Source organism: Scomber scombrus, chromosome 9 (assembly GCF_963691925.1).
Source record: "Scomber scombrus chromosome 9, fScoSco1.1, whole genome shotgun sequence".
Lineage (NCBI taxonomy): Eukaryota > Metazoa > Chordata > Actinopteri > Scombriformes > Scombridae > Scomber > Scomber scombrus.
Window position 1 is genome coordinate 16,904,915 of NC_084978.1, and position 16,861 is coordinate 16,921,775.

The following is a 16,861-nucleotide window of genomic DNA, read 5'->3' on the forward strand; positions in this document are numbered from 1 at the left end:
ACTCACCTGTAGTTTGCAGGATGGTGCAAGCATGGTGCAAGGCATTGTCAGCTATGCGTGCATTTTGTTTGTTCTCTGTGTCCTTTGGATGTCCATGGGGTATAGGCTGACATTTTGAGTTTTAATTAGATTCTCTCAGATGATTAGTGGGCCTGATGAGTCTGCACTGAGGGCCACTGTGCCCCAGCGTATCCTTGTGCCAGCTTTTGCACATCAAAAGTCATACAAACCTTGTTGTGTTTTGGAGCATAGGTGGTGCATTTCATTCTTTTATACAATTATTGAAAGTGCTAGTGAAGCCTGTAAGGGGTGAATAATTTAAGAAGAGAGAGACAAAGTGAGAGACAGATAGAAAAGGTAGACAAAGGGTTTGCCCTGCTCTGAGCATTCAATCTTTCTAAGTGGCATCAGGGCTTGTGACTAGCCAGTTTAATTATTCTAAAATTGAATTTGGGGTTGAGGATGACTCAAACCTGTGTCTTCATTAGAGCATGTTTGGGAACTCATTTGTTTTCACGGGGCATATACTGCTCTGTTTCTGTCTGTGCTGCACTCTGATTCAACCATTGCTTTTGGTGGTTGCATATTTTATTTCTATTAAGGAAATATATTGAAAGGTTGACTTACAAAGTTGTGGTTGTATTTTTGATCTTTGAATCTGTTCTAGACTATGGAAATGTTTTGTTTAAATTCAAAATCTGTGCATTAAAGGGTATTTATTATGCTAATTTTCAAGAAGACAAATGTGTTACTGTTTCCTGGTAAAGACTGCACTAATTTTTTATTCCACTTCCCATTGCTTTCTCTCTCCAGTGAGTTGCTACATGACTTTTATTCCTGCATTCCCCCTGAGAAACTTCAGAAACAGAAGGTGTCTTCTATGACTGAAATTGTCAGCAGCCAACTATTCCAGAAACAAGGTGCGTACATTTTTCCCCAGCTGCAGGGGGCACTGAGCTGCTAACCAACTCTAGACTTCACAGTTGTGTGAAAAACCCATCACCAAAAGCAACGTTCAGCCCATTCTGCTTGAAATTTTACAGAGCATAAGCTGCTTCTTACTTAAAGTTGAGATCACATTAAGAGGTCTATCACACAGAGATTAATACCAGCCCAGCAACAAGAGTGATCAGGCAGACAGCTGACCCCATGTATTTTATGACCAGTAAGGGAGTTCTTTGCTTTAAAGGTTTTATCTTCATACAGCACAGTAGATAAAAACGGTGGTGCTAATACTGCAAGGGCAACGATCCATTCACTCTGGGGCAATCCTGTAAAGCACTCTGAATAAAGGCATCAGCCTTATGGTGAAAAAGCATACTGATGTTTATGCATTTATGTTATAAATGGTTTACTTCATCATACACACTCAGGTCAATTTAATATATACAGATGAAGCCACTACAAATTTCCCCTGTTTCCGTGATGGCTCCTTGGCCGCCCCTTGATAGGTCCTTGACTGGCCGATAATGGAAGCAGGGGGGAAATGCGATGACGTGTCAATGAGGCCCCGACTGGAAACGCCCATAAACTGCCTGAGTGAAAACCAGTTGCAATGCTTCATTTGTCCACGGGGACGCGCAGGTATTAGTGCAGGAGACCCGAGTTAGTTTTACACACTAATATAACTTGTATTTACTTCTATTCTTCTTCATAAAGTAGCCTTATACTATATGTTGTTGTTATTGTCACTGTATCGTCACTAGTGTCTGTGTAATGCTGCTGCTACACTGTAATTTCCCAGCTTGGGATCAATAAAGTATATCTATCTATCTATCTATCTAATGAAGGGTGCAATATAGTTTAATCCATTAGAAGGATGCAATTGAAGCTGCTGTGCGCCGGTAAAACACAACACAGCCGATCAATTAACAAAACGCACTATGATTAAAAAGTGCAAGCTTGTTATTCTGAGTCATGCCTGTGTAGTATGCAGTACTAGATACTAGTGTAAAAAAGACTCTAGTAAAAGCAGACGTCCTGATTCAACTCTTTATGCCAGTAAAAGTAAGACTTAGTTTAATGACTTAGAAGTCGCCAAATGACTTACTTTAACGTATTTCGTTAGTTTATATAATGCAGATTTGTAAAATATTACTTTTATGAAGGTAGCAGTCACCGACAATAAACTTAGCATTTCATAATTGTGGTAGCAGCGGTGCAGCAGATGTAATGAAGTCCATGCAGCACGCTGGATGCAAACTAATATTAAGCCTTTAGCCTTTTCATTATAATGTCCATGGACATAAACTGAGTTAATTCATTAGAAGGATGCAATTGAAGATACCGTACATTTTACAGGACCTCTGACAAATCATTGTCACTGTCAAACCAAGAAATAGCCCATGTGACATACCCCGTCTAGTGATTCAAAACAGGACGCGCTATTTACAGTAATACATAGTATTTCAATGGACGGTGTAAATAATGTAAATAATGTCACGACTATTTTACTACATATTTCTTACTATTATTGTTCTTATAGTTTTTTGTTTGTTCGTTTGTTTTTTTGTATTTATTATTTATTGTTCTTTATTCTTTTCTTATTGCTGCTATTATATTCTGACACTGATACTGGGTTTCCGTTATCCGGTAATTACAAAGTCAAAAGTCAAAATGAAATGAAATGAATGACGTCGGCGCACAACGGGTTATGAATGGAGGGGGATCTCCCACTCGAGGCACGCCCCGAAACGTCACTTTCTCGTAGCCAATCGTAAGCCCTGTTGAGACCGACTGGTTTACACAATCCTTCTCCTGTCGGATTACCTCCGAAATCATCATCCAGCGTGTCATTGTCAAAAGAAAGTAAAATAGATAAAACTTTGAACTCGCTTGAGAAAACACGTCTCTGTCCGTGCAGCTAACATTAACCTCAGCTCCAGTGAGTCTGTTCAATACTTTTATTTTATTGGCAATATGTTATAAAACATAATTGTTAAAATAATTTGATCATAATGAGAGCATGCGTAATAGAGCCGTGGGAGGAAAAATTCAAAGGATTCACAGTTTGCCATGAGACATGCACAGGTGTGGGGGGAGGGGGCATTCGCTTTGAAAGACAATGGAACAGGCTCCCAACCATCCCCCCAAACCCATCATCACCCCGCCAAATCCGCACCCCTTCTCAGAAAGTACTGTAGTTGCAACGGCCATGAACACTCTTGCGTGATTTGTGTGGCAATGGAACCAAATAGCCCATTAAGCCCAAACAAAAAGTTAAGCAATGATAATGCTAATAAAGTGGATGGGCTTACCTGGCTTACAGCATGCACTGAATAGACCGGGGTTGGCTTGCACATTTTTCAACAATTCTACAATTCACAAATTAGCAGACGCTGAACTACTCTTTCTCAGCTTTAGCACTCTGGCATAATTTGTGTGAGAATATTCAAACCAGCCTCAAATGAAAGGTTAATCATCCTTTAAATTCCTTGTTTTTACGTTTGTTTCTAATTTCTCACTGTCAAATGTTTATTTTCATATAAATAAAGCTGCGTTGCCTTGTCTTGCCTTGCCTAAAATCAAATACAGTCGTTTACGTTTTTCCATTTCGTATAATTGATCTGAGCCTAAAATTGAAATATGAAAAGCAATTTTTCTTTCTTTTTTGTGTTAGATTCAAAACAAATAACAAAATAATCAGTCAGTAGGCTATTTAATTTTTTGATTTGAAAATGTGTTCCGATTTTTTGCAGTATGAACTCTTGCCAAATCCTGTCACGCACACTTTGTTTCTCTTTCTAGCACAAACATCCCATTCATTTTCCTTTCTTCACTGCTAAACAATAAAAACACTCTTAAAATACTCTACAGGCAAACACACTTCCTGTTAACCAAGAGAACATCATTAAACACATATTAAACTCATGGCACATAGCAGAGAACCATAGAATTATCGGTCAAGATTTGATTTCCATCATATAACAATCTGAAGGTTGTAAATTCAGTTATTTTCGGGTTGTATGCATTTACTTAACAAAGTTATGAAAATGCAGCAGAGTTTTTCCGCTGAAAACATTGTCAATAAGTAACTGCTACTGCAAAGACTCGAACCCGGGTCTCCCGCACTAATGACGGACACGCTGCCCGTTACGCCACCGCTCCAGTCCTATGTTATAATGTGTCTAACTGACAAACTTACGCTTGTATGCATTCACTGAGGAAAGATTATGAAAATATAATACAACTTTCCCGCCAGAAATGTCTTTAGAACAAACATAAGATATGAAACCTTTCTAAATTCGCCCTTTTCTGTTGGCGTGGAAGATGAATACCCGCCATGTTTTCACGTTGTTATAGGCTACGTCTAGGGTGCAAATAGACACTCCGCATTTTTTATTCAAGATAGTCATGTATCTGTGTCTGCAAATTGTTTGCTCAGTCATGGTCTTCCTTGAAATTTAAAATATTTTTTCTAAGTTGTGATGCGTGCATATAAAAAGTCAGTGGGTTATGTTAGGTAGTAAGTAAGTTTACTGGTTCGGATGACCAGTAAAAATTCATAGAATATGTGGGCTATTCTGTGACAGAAGCGCCATCACCTGGTCATACCCTGTATTACAATGAATAGGTGGGTTTACAGGAAAAGATAGACACGCCCAGGAGAAGGAGGGGGTTGCTGAGTCGGCTGGCAGCCGGCTGGGAGTCAGCTGCCATTCAGCTGGCTTTCAGCTTGAATGGGAACTTTCAAGGGGCTTCATCTGTATGCATATATATAGAATGTATTTGACATATACATAATTTCCATCTCAGCCTTTTAGATTTGAAAACACTCCCATTTATTAGTTTGTTATTACATTCAAATAAATGAAAGCTACATCAAGCTTAAATTAATTTTCTGCTTCAGCTAGCATTGACATAGAGAAGATATAGATATTTGTGTAACAGGCTTTTCTTTGGAGGCTATTTTTTTCAAGATAAAGGAAGGAATAACTCACATTTACAGTGGTGCTATGTTTAACTCCACTGAAATTACAATCAGTGCAATGGATCCCAGTCAGATACCAACTTATTACAACAAGCACTGGCACTGACTGATATACTTCTCCACTGATGGCAAATGTTACTTACGGTCACTTCTGCTTAGATAAGACTGTTTTTGAGGCTACAACACATCCACCTTAAAAGATATTTACTAAAAAAATATAGTAATAGGCAAATCTGGTGGTTTTCTTTTGTCCTTGTGGTGTTCATATTCCCTCATCACCCAGACTGAAAATGTCCATGAACCTCATTGCAAGCAGAAAATGAGTACACCGCTCACGCCTCAGTAGGTTTTGGAAATGTTATCCATATTAATGTCACAGATGATACCTGCCATCTGCCCAAGAAGTAATGTCATAACTTTGAGTAAGATAAGACAGGAAGTGTTTTCGGAGCACTGCAGTCATTAACGTGTCACTTGTCATACCATGCCTACACTACTTTGAAATGATTTTCACTAATTTGGCATAATTGCCAGGAACACATGATTTTGTGTGTGTTTAACCTTTTAAAGTGCACTGCACATCAGTGATCATGCACTCTGCACCAATCTTACACCCCCCACCTCTGTTCAGCCCTGTTATGTCTGCCTAATTTGCTTGTAGTGGGCTGATAAGTGGTGATTTCCCCAGCAGAGGACCACACCATGATGGATAGAACAGGCTAATGTTTTGCTGCTGTATAATACAGACTTGATAAGGGGGCCCATAATCAGGCTTCTGCAGTACCAGCTAAAGAATTGGAAGTAGACTGTGAATGATTATGTTGGACCAAATTTGGTTTGAGATAGAAATCAGAGTGTCTGTGCTAGACAGATTTAGTCACATCACTGACATTGCGTCAGGTTTGCATACATGCATTCTCATACCTAAGCTGCAAACACAATTGTATGTATTTGCTTCAGAGTGACTGATGACACTATATCTGGGTGTGAGTGTATTTGTGCATTTCAGTGTTTGCACAGTGGTGCATGCTAAAAGGGTGTGCACACTGCCTCGAATGTTTTTTTGCTCATTGTAGCATTGGGTCCACTCATCAGTCAGTCGCTGCTGCCAAGTCGGTAGCCAGTCCAGGATTTGGTCTTTTGGTATTGATCCTACTTCAGATGATTGATTCCCCAGGGCCGAGTGGACTCTCACTAGCTGTCATCATGTTCAGAGTCACACTCAGTCACCAGGAAAGGAGTGAGAGACGGAAGAAAGAGTTGTCAGGTAGAAAAAGAGAGAGCAGTATAAAGTGGAAAAGGGGAAAGGAATGTAGGGCATCATGCCAAAATGCTCTATATCAATTTTGGCAAACTGAGACCTCTGCTTTATCAGTCAATATGTGAAAGAGATGACTGTCCTGCAACCACATTAAAAAATAAGGTTTGGAAATGACTGTATAATAAAGTATTTTGAATTAATGCCCACAGTAGAATCATTTTTACTGTTTGCCATTTTTTAAATGGTGGACTCTTCTCTTGGAGAGAAACCCTTTAGATGCAAAAAAAGATGAAAATGGAGTCAGACAGCAGTAGTGAAGAGACCAGTGAGATAGGAAGGAACAGTGGAAGAGAGGATAAGAAAAGGTTAAGAGTATTTAAATGTGAGATAATGGGCTACCAAGATGTGGTAAAAGGTGGATTTAGGCTTTTGCACTGTAACATTATATCTATTGGCTATGAATGAGGCAAACGCAACAATATCAAAATCTTTAGTATAAGGGTACCTCAAAGATGTCTATCAAGGGACAGTCATTTCCAAACCTTATTTTTTTAATGTGGTTTCTAGTGTAATAATGAGGGCTTTGCCCTACACCATGTTAAAGAAACAAGACAAGAACTCAATTTACTAATTACTAATACTAACTAATTTTGGACAAGAAAAAACATGTGTATGAGTATGATCTGCTGGTGATGGAGCACATCTATCACAGATATCAGTTGTACCTGTAAACAACCTACTGAGCCTAGCTTTTGCAAAATGAACCCTATGCAGGAATTTTAACCAAATTAAACTTAGCCAGGCATATGAAGATATAGAGTTGACCCTGAGTAGTGCCTTTTCCCACCATTTTTCTGTCACATCAAGCTCAAGCTCCTTTTACCAATACTATTAACCTCTGCAAGAGAGGCTACACCCGGGGATGATAAAAGGTCAAATAAAATTGAGATAGTAACACATGCCTCAGGGAGACAGAGCTCCTCAACGACAGGAGAACCCACTGGAAGCTGAGGGAGGGATGTAAAATATGTGCGAGCATAATTATGAGCTTGAAAACACTGGAAAGAATGAGATTGGGGTAAATTATACTAAAAGTAGCAAATGAGCCATCTAAATATAAATCTGAGAAATGAGCCAGGACTCTCCCTCTCCACAAAGTGGAAGCTGTATCTAAATTAGAGGGAGGAAACAAGTGGTTCTATCAAACTGAGCTGCATGGGAAAGGCGCAGAAAGATTGAAAATGTCAAATTTGTGCAGTTTATCTTGGATTATATTGATGCTGAATTGAGAAGAAGACTGTCTACGTATGACGTATTTTTGTTTAATGTTTTAGAGTAATGCGTCTTTGTGGACATGTAATGAATTGCTAGTATGATATATTTCTTAAAGGAGGTTTGGAGTATTATTTCCCCTGGAGAGCGCAGGGAGCTTCAGTTTAATTGCTTATGTTAATATGCATTTTTTAAAAAGACAGAATCACTAAGTAACTGCTAATGTATGATAAGGTTGTTTGACGTTGATTGCTGTCAATTATTCATTTGATTAATGGTTTGTAGTCTAATAGGCTAATGTGTGTTTGTATTGATTACTGACAGTGGCTGATTTGTACTCAGTTTCTAACAGCAGTTAGCAGTTTTTTTTAAGTACAGGAAGACACCTTTTCAAATGTGATTGTCTTAGCAGATAAAATCAAGGAATGTTAAGCCAAGACATTTTAAATGCAAAAAAAAAAGTTGGTAAATTGAAAATTGCCTAATAACATGAACAATCAGTGTTTAGTGTCTTTATTTTCTTTTTACAGTTATGGTTCAGTTATTTCTGAACTAATTGATTTTATCTACACATTTTTGGCTGTTTTTTCATGATAAACCACTGCACACACAAGGTCAACTGTAACCAAAAGCAGCTTAGAGTTCTTCTCTATTGATCATCAGTTTTCTTTTTGTAGATTTCCACCAGGATCAGGATGGTAAAATCAAAAGGAATCTAGTTGTTATCTTGCAAAAAGTGACCCTGCCAGAACCCCAGTGTTTGCAAAATCTTATAGTCTGTGACTCAAAAGTTTCATGTTTATTTTATTTATATAGCACTTAAAAACTGATTGACTTATGATATATTGTCTTTAGATGTGAGAGGGTGTCCAACTTAAGTCTTTTAAAAGATTTAAAAGTCTTTTCAAAGTCTTCTAGTGTATGGTTGGCATAAAAAGAAGTGAAGACATAGACTTAAGATATGAAGCGATTGGCTGACTGACATTTAAATTGGATAGGGAAGAGGTCCCTGACTTTATAGTTTGCCCCTTTAGGCCCTCTTCAGAGATACTCTGCTTTACCCATGGAGAGCAAGTCAAATTCAGAATGTAGTTTAACCCTTTTGGTATAGAGGTCTGGACTGGAAGAGTTAGAACACTATCTATGCTGAGAATTGCTTTAAACAACTCTTGCTGTTTTCATGTATTTTTCCTGGCCAAATGTGTACTGTACAATATAATCTCTCACTGTATTACAGCTTTTAACGTTTCCCATAAATGAGAGGATGAAGTTGACTCAGTTCTGTTAATCTCAAGGAAAACACTGATTCTTTCTGAGATAAAATCGCAGAAGGTCATGAAATTGGATTTTTTTTTGACTAATACAAATTGAGTTTGATATGAAGTGCCACTTACTATAACATACTATAAAAAGAGAAGGCGTGGATTCTATCCTGCTAGCTTTGCCTCTGTAGGCGAGAGATGTCTGTTGTTCCTGACTTTTCCTGCCTCCTCAAATTGATTTACTCATTCCCGTGCAAATGAAATGTATCATAGTTAAAACAAATGATTGCATTGAAGATAGATGATAGATAGATAGATCAATAAAGGTTACCAATATTGTACAGGAGGCAAATACAACACACCTTTCTACTACATCATTCAACTGGAAGACAGAGAGGAGGAATATTAAAAAAAGGAAAGGGAACTGAGACTGGGAATTAAGAGGGTTGACATGGTGATTGGTAAAGGATGGACAGGGGCAGAGAGATAAGTAAAGGGATGGGAAAGATGGATGACAAAAGAATGAGGAAGAGATAAAGGCTACTTGAAAAGAGGAAACAGGGGATTTGAGAAACAGATATAGAGAAAGGAGAGAACAGGTGGACTGAAAACACAAAATAGCTTTGGAGCAAAAAAAAAAAAGAGAGAGAGTTGAGCTGTTGAGAGAGATGGACTGGTTTAGTTTTTCTATTAAACAATCCAGAAGGGATTGAGGTCTCAGGCCTGCTGTCACTCGATCTGTCAACAAACCAGCATGCAGTTGGTCAATGACACGTAGCTCCTCGTATGTTCTCCTCCCCACCCTGCAGCGCTGTGCTTATTTATTTATTTATTTATTAGTTTATTTATTCATTTATACATTGGTCCATTCCATCTCGAACCGTGCCTCACCAAATGAGGGCTGACACTCAGTCTAATTGAGATACATTTTAGCATTGGGATGCTAATCAGAGGGCTTGTATGCTAGGGTGCTATTCGTCCAGGAGGCTGAAATATGCAGCAGATCTAAATTATATATTTATAATGGCTAATGGCCCCCGGTGTCCTATCACTGCACCGCAGTACATATTTAATAACCCTACCTGTCTGTCTATCTGAGCAAGCCTGCCAAGCTTTCTCCCCAGGGAAAAATGTCAAGCCACTGACAGTGTAGAAGGGGTTAGATGATGGAAGGGGATTTAGAGAGAGAGAGAGAGAGAGAGAGAGAGAGAATATGGGGAATCACTCGCTTGTCCATGTTTGACTATATAAAAAAATCTGTGAAAAGCACTTTATTTTATTTTACATGTAAAATATTGTACTGTAAAAGTAGTAGTCAGCATCTTCTTCACTTCCATCCAATGTAAAAATCAGATTAAAATTGGTTTATATTAATTGCTCTTTTTTGGAAAACTGAATATATTTTGGTGACAAACATGTGAAAAACACAAAATGTAAACCTTAACTACTGTATACCATGCTCTTATGTAAGATTGTCGCATACTTGTTTGTTAAGTTGTTTTGTTGCAGTTTCTCAGTTTGGAAGCCCTTGCTATTTTTATAATGAGGTCCTGTCACATGAGTACATGTAATCATTTACTCTATAACTCTATGACTCAAAAGTTCTCTGATTTATTTAGCATATGCTCCTGGGATTAAGCGTCTTGGCAAGCTCATACCGCATACACACACACAATGCACACAGAATCACACGTGCATAGAGACACATGTGCACCCTGTCATATGGGGTTAATCTGGTTTTGAGTATATTCAATATTCAATTTACGAAGCGCATTATGGCTCAATTTAGGCAAATTATAATGCCGTGAGGCAATCACTGTGACAGATTGAGAGCATCAATACTGATAAAGGGAAAAAAAGAATGAGAGATCAGGGAGAGGAAAGAGCAGAGGGACAGAGGGATGAGTCTGTCATTTTGTTTGCCCACTCATTTCCCAAAGCTGGTCAAAGTCCCTGATTCAATCCACTAACCCGCTGTATCGTCTCAGCCAAGCCACCATTTCCCCTCCTCCATCTGTACAGCTGGAGATGAGCCTGCTGTCATGTTTCCTGTCTTGTAGTACGTACTAAACATATTGAGGGAAACCCCATACTGTACGTTTTAGTGTAATGCTCTTGTAAGAGTCAATATAACAAATAGGTATCTTTATAACATCACCTAAAATAACAAGTAACGCCCAAAATTTAGAAATGCTGTGAGGATTTCTAGAATAAAAGTATTTTTTTAAATTCATCATTAATATCAATCCACATAAATGGCAGCAATCACATTACTTATATTGCTTCTATTTACTGCACCACTTTATACGGTACTGTTGACAATGTTCACACCCATGTCTATATTTCTCCCGCTGTGATTACTTAACAGATGCATGTCAGTGCTTGATAAATATGGATGAGTGATGTAATGTACAGTTATTATCGTCAGGAATTAATCAGTGCTGAGTGATCTTGCTTGTCCCAACATTCTCTACCAATCAGCATTAGTGACAGGTCACTTTAGGCCCCAGTTATAATAACGCAGAATGTGGTTTTCTACATCTGGCTTCTAAGAGAGCTTCAAATGACAAAGATATTAACATGTAACTAAGCAGAATGCAGATTCCATGTGGTCTAAAGCAATATTAGACTGTGTTAATAACTTAAATATAATACATCTCCTTAAGCAGTTATGAAAAAGCAGTGTTTTTAGTAGTGGAAAGATGAATGAGTATATGATATATGTGTGAAGGTTAACCTGAGGGTAAGCAAGTGTTTGCATGCATCACAAGGGGCCTGCATTTATTGTTATGTACTTCTCATAGCCTTTCTCAAAGCAGCTGTTTGAGCTATAATTTCAAAGCTGTCAGTTTTACTGTTCCTCAGAGTGTGTGTGTGCGTTTGTGTGTTTGTTTGCTTGCGCAGGCATGTGTAACAGGTTGCTTGGTGGTCCCACAAGCTGCCATGTATGCTTTATCCTTAGTTATATAGATATATTAACAGATGGACTGTGTGAATCTTTAAGAAACATGTCATATGGCTGCTATGTCCCCTCAGGCTCTCAAACTGTGTTTTTTCCTGTTCTTCACCATTCTTTCCTTATAAACTCTTACTCTTATAAACTTACTGCATACCTCTTCTCTTCTCTTCTCTTCTCTTCTCTTCTCTTCTCTTCTCTTCTCTTCTCTTCTCTTCTCTTCTCTTCTCTTCTCTTCTCTTCTCTTCTCTTCTCTTCTCTTCTCTTCTCTTCTCTTCTCTTCTCTTCTCTTCTCTTCTCTTCTCTTTTCCTCTTACCTTCTTACCTCTGATAATCTAATATTATTAGGTTATGACACATTACATTAGTTTGTTACATCATAGTAAAGTTCATATCATGCCGTATAGTAACTGCAGTAAGATCACCCAGCAAGAACTGTGTCCCATACCTGACTGAGAATTATGAAATTAGGTCAAAGACGTGGTGTTCATTCGTGGGTTTGGCAGCACATAAGCCATCTGCCACAAATGATTTTTGATTGTTGTTGTACAGGCGGACCCAAAATAGCTGTGTTTACTGTAGAGCTGTGGGTTGATGCTTCCAGAAGGTTAATGAGAGGGAGAGTTAGTTGCTGCCATTCAGTCTCTGCAGTGACGGCAGTTTGGGAGGTTGTGGATGAAACGATAGAAGAATAGAGGGATGGATGAGACTAATGGAGCAAACTGAATGGAGTTTAATCATTTTGGGAAATGCCTCTGGCTCATACACTCTCCACCTTATTCATATTCTGATCCATTCCTGTGTCTGAGGGGTGATCTTGGTGGAAACTGAATGCTGACAAGGACAGTAGAGGCACACAGTTGTCAGTGAACACGCTCAGCTGTTAATTAAGTTGGTGTAGATGAACGGAATTTAATGTAAACGAGAGACGAGAGAAACCTGACCAAACAGCACGGTGCTGTCAATAGCTCCGTTTCCCCTGCACAACTAAGCAGGGCCTTTCTGTTTTACTTTTTCAGGTAACTGCAAAATAACACAGTGGAAAGCTTAATGATCCCCGTTGGGACAGTGGGTCATTATACAGCAGCAGCTGAACAAGAAGGTGGCATTGAAAATAATTAGACAAATCATTACAACAGTTCAGTAATTTGGAGGTAATATAAATGAATAAGTGAAATGTGATTAGCAGATTGAGCGTATATATCAGCTCTACACTCACCTTATTATGAATTCTAAACAAATACAAATTTGGATTTAAAAATCAAGATCAGATATAGGCTTAACCACAGCCATTAGCTTCATGATTTATTACTCTCCTACCAGAAGACATTTGGAATAAGCCAGCCCATCAGTCAAAGCAACGAGATGGTTCACTGCAAGGCAGTTATGTTACATTGATCTGCCTTGGTTTAATTGATCAAAACTCTGTAGCAACTAATGCTGCCAACATACTAATTGGGCAATCGATGCAATAGTCATATGGAAGACAAAGCAGAGCAGGAAGGCAGAGATGAGGGGTGGCAATTAGTGGGTGACTCATAGAAAGTGACTAAGACAGGTGAAAAGAAAGAGCAAGATGCTCTTTTAAACACAGGATATAAACAAAAGCAGAATCTGAAAACAGCACTCATCGGATTATTTGCAACAACAATATCTAGTACTAAATCTTTGTGTTTGTGGTAAACATGACAAAAATGCCCAATTCTGTCTGGACTAATGAGCAAATGTCAACACGTTTGGTGTTAAACTTATAAATTGCTTTAATTCCCTGTTTTAGTAAGTTATACTCTATTATTTCTGTGTGTATGGCTACTTGGTAATTAACATGAGGAAAAGCAATTGTACTCAAGACAACCATGTCAAATATATTCTCCTGACACACCAGCGAGCAATTAAAAACGAAGGCAACATGGGGCTTTAAATTTCAGATGGGGTTTAAAGATGGAGCATAGGAAAAAATGAGAGAGATGGGAGGAAGACGGATGAAAGATGGAGGGAAAGTGGATGAGAGGAGACACCCACAGTGACATGGAGAGATGAAAAACCTGCTGAGAGAGACATTTAGTCATCACCAAGTGAGGAGATAGTTGGCTTGGTCCCAACCCTCCCTCGACTTGGAAGATTAACTTGTTGTCGTGCCTCCAAACCTCCTCATTATCATCTTTTCTATCACTTTATCTTCCCAAAAGCAAGGGATCACGACTAAAGGGAGGGAAGAGAGATGGATGGAGAAAAGAGGAAGACACTTCTAATTTACATGCCTCTTAGAAATTGAGATTGTATCTTATTATCATGTGCTATAGTTTATTGTGTTTGGCTGTCAAATGAAAAAAAGGCACATAAAAAGGGATGAGTTAGCTGCTGAGCCATCAAAGCTGCTCTCTGTGTGCTGGCCTGCCACACTGGCCGCTGTCTGCTCTCACAAACTTGGTAACCCAAACACATAACCACAGTCTCACATAGGCACAAGGACATTCCAGCTCTTACACATCAAATAACAGTGAACACTAATTCAGACACAAAAAGGACAATTAGACTTGGACACACAGACATTGGTATTAATAATCAAAGGCTGAGATAATGGCTAAGATATATATTATTTGAATAGGGCTGCAACTAATGATTATTGTCATTATCGATTGTTCCTTAATAATTTTTTCGATTAATTGATTAGTTGTTTGGTCCATAAAATGTAAGAAAATAGTAAAAACAAATGTTGATCAATGTTTCCCAAAGTGGCTGCTTGAGAAGTTGGATACAGAGATTTTGGACATAAACCTAAAAGTCTTAAGGAATAATTGATTATTAAAATGGTTGCCAATTATTTTGATAGTTGACAACTAGTTGATTAATCAACTAATCATCACAGCTCTAATTTTGAGTTGAATATAGATGGGTACTTGGAGCTCATATGGTGTGGGTTCTGAATCTGTGTATTTCTATTCCTTTTATACAGGTGTAAATATCTGCACATAAGAGAAAAAGTTAAAACGCATCCCTGTGATGCCCCAAAACCATGACATCCATTTTTCTGTCAGTGCTTGTTGGCGATGCTTTCTTTCACAGCATGGAAAAACTGATTCACTGCATTGTTGCACCGCAGGCCATAACTCTTAACATGCAAATAAATCACACATGCATGTGAAGTGTAGAAACACTGTGTGCATAGGAGCCATGTCTGTGCACCGATGTTGATTAATTTAATTATTTAATCTGTCACAAGGCTGTGTGTGTGTGTGTGTGTGTGTGTGTGTGTGTGTGTGTGTGTGTGTGTGTGTGTGTGTGTGTGTGTGTGTGTGTGTGTGTGTGTGTGTGTGTGTGTGTGTGTGTGTGTGTGTGTGTGTGTGTGTGTGTGTGTGTGTGTGTGTGTGTGTGTGTGTGACTGCACTATTCTGTTAGAAAATAGCTTAGAAATCGTACGTTTATTTTTGTCAGCTTGATAACTTGATAAACTCTTAATCAGTTCATATGGCTTGTTCGTCCCTTTTTCCTCTGGTGCAGGTTGTATTTTTCCTCTAATTCTACCTCTTCACTGACGCTGCTCCCCTCTTACCTTCAGCTGAACCTCTCAGCGTTTTTAGGTTGCTTCATCACAAAACAGCCCCCATGCAAGCTCCAACAAACAGACCTCTGCAAAAATGGTTTACGGTTATAGGATTAAGGCCATGACCTAGGTTAGACCCTGCCAATCCTAGTGAAAGATGCAGGATTTGTATGCAGCCCGAAAGGAAGTTCTGTCTAAGAGGCTCAAGTCAGAGCAGATCTAGAGCAGAGCACATGTCGTACTGTTCTATGCTCACTGAGAAGATGTGCTTGTGACAAGATAAAACTGTGGAAAGATTGGATGATTTAATGAGCAACAAATAACTGATATTTACTGAAAGCCTGTGGAGAAATACATTGTTTAAATGCTGAGATTGAAATGTGCAAAAATACATGTACATGGCAAGAAACAAGATGGGAAAAACAAATGAAAGATTGATAGGAGAAGTAGGAGCTTGCAATAGAGGACCAAGAAACAGAAAGAATAGAAATAACAGTTGAGGAAAGTGAGACACCAGGAGAACTGAGAACAGGAAGTGCAGGCAGAAGATACAGATTCAATGGAAAGTTGGATGGAAGTTACATTTTCAAGCTTTTTGCATTTAAAAGCAGATCTAATCTATGTGAAGACATTAGTTGCATTTCATCAGTAAGATCTCATGGTATCTGTCATGGTTTTCAATGAAAGTTTATCTGGCTAATAAAAAGGCAAGTTTCTGTAAGTAATGAGTTAACTACTCAGCCACAATGATGCTACTCTTAAGATTAATTTTGTTTGAATCAATTATTAAAAGTTTACTGAAACGACCTCAGGTGGGTCTGCTTTCATTCTCTTAATAAACACAGCATGTGCCCTTGCAGTATCTGTTTCAAAAGTTCAAGAGGAAATGCAGGAGGCATCAGTTGTGTTTGATTAAATCAATGATGTTATCCACTGTGAGGAGGCATCATTTGTTTCTAAAAAAATCAAGAACTTACTTATCAGAGGGCAAGGCTATTTTGCATATGCCTCCATTAGAGCACATACACACATACACTCTGTTCACAGAAGTTGGAGTTTATGGTAAGTGCCTCAGAGCATGTGTTCTTTGAAATGGCAATCATTTCAGATGCCTTCGTAAAGAATGAACTACCTTAGAGCTGCACACGCTTGTAGTTGGTGTTTTTACAAGACTGAAAGCCCTGAGGACCACATTGCAGTTCAAAGAAGTCTGAGAAAGACGGCATTCAGGCTGAAGCAGCAGATATTTACATTCCTGATGTTATTCTGGTGCAGGCAAAGCACAGAGAAATACCTGCAATGTTAAAGGCGCTGTTCTGCATCAGTGACTGAGGACTATCACTCTGTATGAGCATTACCAAGGCAGCCTGTACTTCATCATTTTTGAATCTCATATTCAGGAGCTCCACAGGCGATTTGAAGGGGAATCTAAGTAAAATCAAAACAGACAATATGCTCCCTGACAGATCCGTCAAAGTAGAAAGCTGCTGAAGATGAGTAAGCTGTTAGGTTGCTCATGGGTTTTCAATAAGTCTTCTGAATTTTAAGATGAGAAGCGGCTGCTGATTGAACTAAAAGTGTTTTAGTCTGTGTACATATGATCTCAGAGCAGGATTTACAGGCTGTTCAAAAAACA

The 16,861-nt window shown here is 38.6% G+C and overlaps 1 protein-coding gene across 1 annotated transcript in view; it reads left to right on the plus strand.

Annotated features, from left to right (window-relative positions):
- The window catches only part of LOC133986217 (dedicator of cytokinesis protein 2-like), a 99,132-nt gene that overhangs the window by 24,647 nt on the left and 57,624 nt on the right, over positions 1 to 16,861 (plus strand). The window contains exon 24 of the mRNA XM_062426026.1: positions 814 to 920. Within this exon, the coding sequence (XP_062282010.1) occupies positions 814 to 920 (107 nt within the window). The remainder of the gene's footprint in view (positions 1 to 813; positions 921 to 16,861) is intronic.